At 42.5% G+C, this 7,082-nt stretch overlaps 1 protein-coding gene across 1 annotated transcript; it reads left to right on the top strand.

Annotated features, from left to right (window-relative positions):
* Positions 1–3,643: 3,643 nt before the first annotated feature.
* LOC115390323 (protein N-terminal asparagine amidohydrolase-like) lies at positions 3,644–6,882 on the top strand. The gene is made up of 10 exons (XM_030094140.1): positions 3,644–3,783; positions 3,869–3,971; positions 4,545–4,610; positions 4,710–4,818; positions 4,935–5,008; positions 5,089–5,142; positions 5,231–5,284; positions 5,369–5,466; positions 5,706–5,819; positions 5,978–6,882. Exons 1-10 carry the CDS (start codon positions 3,703–3,705, stop codon positions 6,146–6,148), a joined length of 924 nt encoding a protein of 307 aa, XP_029950000.1. The 5' UTR covers positions 3,644–3,702; the 3' UTR covers positions 6,149–6,882.
* Positions 6,883–7,082: the final 200 nt, after the last annotated feature.

The following is a 7,082-nucleotide window of genomic DNA, read 5'->3' as shown; positions in this document are numbered from 1 at the left end:
ACAGGGAGTGAGGAGGGTAATATCCTATTTTTACTCTGGAATATTGTAGATTATAGGCTGGGAAGAGCTAAGAGACCGGTTCGTACATTGTGTTGTAGTCGTCAATGTTTCTCTTATGATTGCACACATAAAATTACACAATACAATCTTATTTATACTTCACAGTGCTTCACAGTGGTCACCAAGGAATCGTGAAATGCAGAGCGAGGGCAAGACAGTCTGTGCGGTGGTCAGAGATCTCAGCACACATAAACAAGGTGGTGGAGAGTTGCAACACATGTTGAGAGCTACACAAAGAGAGCCTCTCATGACCACACCAGTGCAACAGTGCCCAAGGCAGAGTGGGTACTGACCTGTTCTTCTGGGATAAAAAGATCTATCTGCTGGTGGTGAACTACTTTTCATGGTACTTCGAGGTCACACAGCTTCAAGTTGCACCAGCAGGCACAGTCATTGCAGGAGATGTTCAGTGGTCGTGGGATACAAGAGAATCTCACCTCAGATAATGGCCCCCAAGACAGCAGTGACTTATTCAGAGACTTTTCCAGGGACCCTGGGTTTTCACATGTGACAAGTAGCCCTGGATACCGACAGGCGAACAGGGAAGCAGAACGGGTTGTGGCCACTGTCAAAAACATGTGGAAGGGAGGAGAGGATAAAGTACAAGTCCCGATGGCTTACCGAGCACCTCCACTGGAATGTGGTTATTCTGCCTTACAACTCCTCATGGGGAGACAACTGCTCACAAATGTACCACAGCTCCCAGCATCACTTCAACACTGCCGGCCCAAGATCGGAAGGTTCAGGAGATGAGAGAAGAGAGCCTAGGAGAAACAGCAGCGGAACTTCAACATGCGTTGCAGAGCCCAGCCCTTGCAGCCATATCTACCTTTTAGAATGTACATTATTATTGTTGATGTTAAGTTGATAAATATACTCTAGATGGGTGATTCTTACTGCAGGGGCAGATGTTGTGTCGGCAGAACCATAGTTTGGGGGTGTGTTACAGTGTACCTGTTGAAGAAGACACCATGTGGTTGAAGACAATCAAGCATGGACTGTTCATTGATAAACCTGCAGTTTAAGTTGCCTCATGTCTTTAAGATCAAGCCCACACAGGCCTGTTTATGTAATAAGTTTCACCATCAAGATTGTGCAAAACATTGTGCTACATTTCCAGAAAACAAATAGAGGAAGCATTTCACGGAACGATATCTAAATGTTGAACGTCGAGGAGTCGTATTACAAGAATGCATTGTAAAATCTTCACACTTGGCACTGCACTGTGAGAACAGGAGGATTAAAATGCCTCAATGTAACACTTAATCTAATTCCCTGGAATTCTGGTGGTGTGAGATTCACCTGATGCTGAGGAGGAAGTTTGCTTTTTAATCAGAAGATCGTGCATTTTTTTCCTGCCAGTGAACCACCGGATTAAGGTAGTTCAGTTTACCTCCACCAGTTGGATCTGTGTTCCCTGCATGACCCGGCCATTCCCTACGTTCCCAACGACAAACTGGCGAATCTTGTGGTAATCCCTCAGAATCGAGGACCACATTGATTGACTCCTCATGCCCTTTCTTAAAGATCTGGGATTAAGGTCACAGAGCCACAAGAAGATAGCTTCCACCAGACGACAGCAATCAGGCCACTGAGCAGGAACACTGCTGGCTCCCAACATGCAGCGGGTGGTGCTCTCCACACCAGTTTGGGGTCATAAAGCGCCTACTCAATAGTGTGTCCCGGTGACAGGCTGCGTATACAACTCGTCTCCTGTCAGCTTCGTCCACGCTGTGATCCTGTGGGACTTCCAGATCCAGACTGACAAGCAGGTGATGGCCCATCAACCTGACATAGTGGCGGTGGATAAACAGCAGGAGACAGCTGTGGTGATAGATGTAGCAATCCCAAGTGATGGCAACATCAGGAAAAAGAAGCAGGAGAAGTTGGAGAAACACCAAGGGTTGAGGGAAGAGCAAGAGAGAGTGTGGGGCGTGAAGGCAACAGTGATACCAGTAGTGAACGGGACACTGGGAGCAGTAACCCCCAAGCTGGGAGGATGGCTCCAGCAGATACCAGGAACAACATCTGAGAGCTCTGTTCAAAAGAGCGCAATCCTGGGTACAGCTAAGATCCTGCGCAGAACCCTCAAGCTCTCACACATATATGTATATATATATATATATATATATATATATATATATATATATATATATATATATATATATCCCCAAATTTCCAGTGTGGGTGTTTTTTTGTTGGAGCATGTTAAAGTCTGACTTTGTACTCTGTTCACACCTGCTGCACCAGTTTTAATCTTTATGGTGGAATTTGGTTGTTGAAGAACAAGTGTGTGATTTTCCACATCCTGGAAGTATCTTGGATGAGAGAAAGCACACAGGGAGATCTTAAATACTTGAATGGTTTATGTTTTATGATGTGGGTATTGAAATAATCCCTATACTGAGATTGTGAAGTAGAATTATGAAACCTTGCTTTTTGACCAGAAGATTGACAGGGTCCTGTGTATGACCGTTAGAGGTGATCCATTGGGAGCAGTGTTTTGGCTGATTCCGAGGCCTTATTTTGAAAGTGACATTTTATCCCTTAAAGCAACACTAAGGAACTTTCAGTTTTCGTTGATTTTGGCGGTGCCAGTGGACAAAAGCGGTAGTGTTTTCCATGACCGAATACTACAGTTCCCATGAGGACTAGCGCATGGCGTGGTAAAATGCTGCTCCCAGTGGGCATGCTGTCAGACTGAACTCGCCTACATTTGTTTCCAGTGGCTGTGTGAAGGACGGATAGCGATGAGGTAATGAATCTAATGGTGGCTAAACAATGTTATATCGTGATGTGATGCATGCCGTAAAGCAGTACGTACATTTGGAGCTTTTTAGTGTGCAGGGTTCCTACCACCCTCCTCACAGCTGCTCAGTCCAGGTGAAAGCAATACTGACGCCCTCAGCCCGTGACAGAGGGGTCATTCAACTAGTTGTAAGTCGATGTATCATCACAAAAGATATTAAAATGTTTTACTAAGGTTGAAAAGTTCCTTAGTGGAGGTTTAAGTTAATTTTTTGACCAAAAAAGACTTTACTACATTTCTTCAATCTGTGTAAACTCAGTGTCATTCAAATCTGAGACGGGCCATGTTCCACCTCTGTCCCCGGGGGATCAAAGCCAGCCCACCTGGTGACTGTGGCTTTAACCACCTCACATATGACCTCTGGGTTATTAAATACAAACATGTTTGTGATTTTCAGGGATCTGCATTATGAACTACAATCAGTTTGATATTCCTGGTTCAGATGTTTCAGCTTGTAGAGATGAGTGTGAGTCAACATTTACCTGGAATTCTGGTGGTGTGAGATGCACCTGTATGAACTTGTGCCGTGGGGGGAGTTTGGTTTTTAACCAGGGGGTCGACAGGGTTGTGGGGATGAGGTGCAGCCATGAGTTGATACAGGCTTCCAGAAGTTTTTCGTAAACTGTTGAGTTGAGTTGAGTGACTGTCAAATGAGTCACTCAACTCTCGGGCTGCACTTTGTCCCCGTCATCTTGATTGAAGAAAGGAAGGCGTTGATGTGATTAAAAGGAAGTCTTACAGGAAGAACAGTGGAGGATTGCATCATAAGATAACAGACTGTATATAAAAGAAGAAGCCGTTCTTCCACAGAGCAGGATAACCAGCCCACCAACATGCCGCTGTTCATCGAGGACAAACAAGTTGGCCCAGTCAATTCGATAGAGGACCTATACCTCAAACATCCAAGTCTACAGGTTTGTTTCTCCCAACTGTGGTTCGGTTTATCTTAGCTGCCTGTGACATTTCTGTAAAATGAGCCATTTTTCTCTCGCCACACAGGAAAGCGCCAGAGCGTTTCGCTCTAAGCCAGTTGTTTCTGTCGATCCAAAGAGCCTCCTGTTCGTTCAACAAAGGGAGGTTGGTGCAACGACTCCAGAAGACAGTGAGTAAAACTCAATTATTGATGAGCAGCATCACAGCACGACAGAGCCCCAAACACATGGCTGTACTGTCAATAAGGATACCATAATAAAAAAAATTATCATAATGGGAAATTGTCACACAACATGTTAAAAAAAAGTCACTTTTTATTCAGTTTTGAATTCAGTCTTCATGTATTCAGACCAGAAACAAAATACACAACAAATAAGAGAAACAAGCAAAAGTCAAAAAATCCAAAAAAGTAGTGTTTTTATTGTCTATATTTTGTAATTGATGAATTTCTGTGTTATTTGTTACCTTTGGAATATATTAATTGGTAATAGATCTTTAAACATATCCTGAAACTTTTAATATGATCTGAAATGGTGCAAATGTTGTCAGTAAGCATGAAGCCATGCATCAGCAACAGAAGCTTCTCTGGGCTGTAATCCAGCTGTCTTCTGATCGTGATTCGTTTTGTGCATGATTGGGTTTCACCACAGGACCTGGCATTCAGCCGTGAGACACTGGTTTGTCTGATATCTTGAAAACAAACGGTTTGGACTGTAACAGTAACATCTCTGATTTGTTTCAGAACATGTTTCGGTCATCGGAACAGAAGATGCGACCACCTGTCATATGGTCGTGCTGCGACACACTGGTAAAATTCCCATGAGTGGAAGAATGCTGCATGCTTTGTGTAAAAGCTAAAAACATAGTTATATCTGAAGGCGTTGCTGTTTCGATCTTGTTTTCTCAGGAACTGGAGCTGTTGCTTTGGCTCACTGTGACGGTTTCAACACCCCCCGTCAAGTCTCACTGATTGTGAAAGCAGTCACATCACTCAGTGGTCACTTCCATGAGGGCAGGTACGACACACACACACACACACACACACACACACACACACACACACACACACACACACACACACACACAATATTAAAGTTTCATCTTCAGCTCTTCTTTTCTTTCTGTTATGCAGACTCGAGCTCCATGTGGTTGGAGGATTCGAGGACGCCTCAAAACTATCAGAAAAAATCAGCCATGACCTTCTGAGTATGAATTAATGACCTTACATCAATTTGTGCCATGATGTGGAGTAGACATTATTTTAAGCATGTCATTCATTTATACAGCGATGTTCCAGAACCAGGACTTGAACATCTATCTGGAAACATGCTGCACCACAGGTAACCATGAGATGTCTGAGACACTGATTAACATGAAGAAATCCTCCCCCAGTCAACCTTTCATCTAATTCACCTTCATCTGTTTTAGAAATGAATGACGTTCTTGTTGACGGAATTCATAAACCCATAATATATGGAATAGGTGAGTGATCAATCTGCTGTAAACAGGGAAATGCTGTTTGTTGTTCAACTGATGGTGCATGGCATCTTTTGTTTATTTGTGTAGGTGTCAAAGTTGAAACTGGTGAAGTGTTCCCCGCATCCTTCACTTTCAAAGGTCCTGCAGAGAACCTGCGATCAGCACGAACCTTCACTAAGGGAGAGGTAGGAAGTGAGGAATGTACAGAACTGTGAAGACTCTTTTCTGATCAAACATAAAGAGAATAAATGTAATAAGTACTTTGATGTCAAATGTGATCATTGAATTAAGTTAAACGATTGCTTCAACCTCTCATTCTGATATATTCCCTACTGATTCAGAAGACACAGTCTCATCTCAACGACACAAAGGCAAAACTAGATTTGAATACTTTCATACAGATTCCTGATTGCTCTTCTTGCAGATGGTTGAAATCTATGAACCAAACCAGGGGATTGTTAAAGTCGGCCCATGCTCCTGGCCACCACAGCCAGACCTGATCAAATGGATGACAATGACCGACAAAGAAATATTAGAGGTGAATGTTACTTTTATATTTGCAAAATGGCATGTTTGAGAGAGTGAAGAGATTAAATATCCCCGTATAAACCTTTAGGCGTGTGTAACCCACTGCACAGCAGCATGAAGAAGTGTTGTGATTCAGGCTTTGAATCTGGAGTGTCTCTTTGTGTGCAGGCTCTCTCCACGTCTCCCAAGGCTGAACCCTCGGACTTCGTCAGAAGCATTAAGGCCACCATGTGGTTCATTCTTGACCATCCCAACCCTGACAGTCTGTTCCCGGGGGACCAACCACAGCGCTACCGCAAGACGGACTGCGGGGACTGGGACCGGATCGTCCAGCCATGAAGTCCCTCACTCAGCCTCAACATGCTTTCTAACTGTAGGTTTCTCCTCCACTGTGGGGATACAAAATCTGCAGGCTACACTTTCTGCTTTGGTGTGATGATCTGAGGTTACTGTTCACATTTTGCTGACTTGTGTGGGACTCAAGTGGAGCTTTTCATTCAGATTCAGCCTTTTTTTCTCCTTTAAACTGCAGAAAAAGATTACAGTGCAGAGTAAAGATAATATCGACCTTCAATTCTCAGTTACTTTCGAACAAGCTTTTCAACAATTGATTTAAAAAAATCCTTACTGCACATTTCATATACTGATTTTATCCCCAAAAAAGTAACACAAATATAGAACTATGGACACTTTAATGTGAACATAATTCTCTGTGGTGAAGTTTTTTCTACTTGTCTGTAAAGCACCTTCCTGGTGACAGTGCATTATCCTGTTTTTCTCACGGAGCTGAATTCCTCTGAATTTGTGTCTTTTTTCTGCATGTGTATTGTGATTTTTTTGCAACAAACTGCATGAACTTAACAGTGAGACAACTTACTAATTTGGTGATTTTGAAATGCTGCGGGGAACATAAAGGATTTTTTCATGAGTTGCTGTTACTTGAGACTTTTAACATTCATTGTAACTAGTGAATATAGTTTACCTGTTACAAAATAAATGTAAACTCTCAGATCAGTTTTGAAATGCTTGTATTGACTGATTGAATGAGATTAAAAAAACACCAGAAGACTGAATATTGGTTTTGTATTTCTCTCATGTTAAAGCATTTTGATGTCTCCTTACTGATTTGGTAAATATACTGGTATCGGCACGCAGATGACAGGAAAGAACAAAAAAATGCTCAGATTGTTTGAGTCTCACATTTTTTTTTTTAATCTATGGAATTACTGAACATAGAATTTCACCGGAACTTAACGAAAACACAACATAATCT

This window comes from Salarias fasciatus, chromosome 6, assembly GCF_902148845.1.
Source record: "Salarias fasciatus chromosome 6, fSalaFa1.1, whole genome shotgun sequence".
NCBI classification, from domain to species: Eukaryota; Metazoa; Chordata; class Actinopteri; order Blenniiformes; family Blenniidae; genus Salarias; species Salarias fasciatus.
This window is presented reverse-complemented; position numbering and strand designations above follow the sequence as displayed.

Excerpts from the sequence above, each read along its gene's own strand:
- LOC115390323 (XM_030094140.1), top strand. The coding sequence starts at position 3,703 with ATGCCGCTGTTCATCGAGGACAAACAAGTTGGCCCAGTCAATTCGATA. Across the intron at positions 3,972-4,544 it reads TGCAACGACTCCAGAAGACA|AACATGTTTCGGTCATCGGA; the intron begins GTGAGTAAAACT and ends GATTTGTTTCAG. Across the intron at positions 5,820-5,977 it reads CCGACAAAGAAATATTAGAG|GCTCTCTCCACGTCTCCCAA; the intron begins GTGAATGTTACT and ends CTTTGTGTGCAG.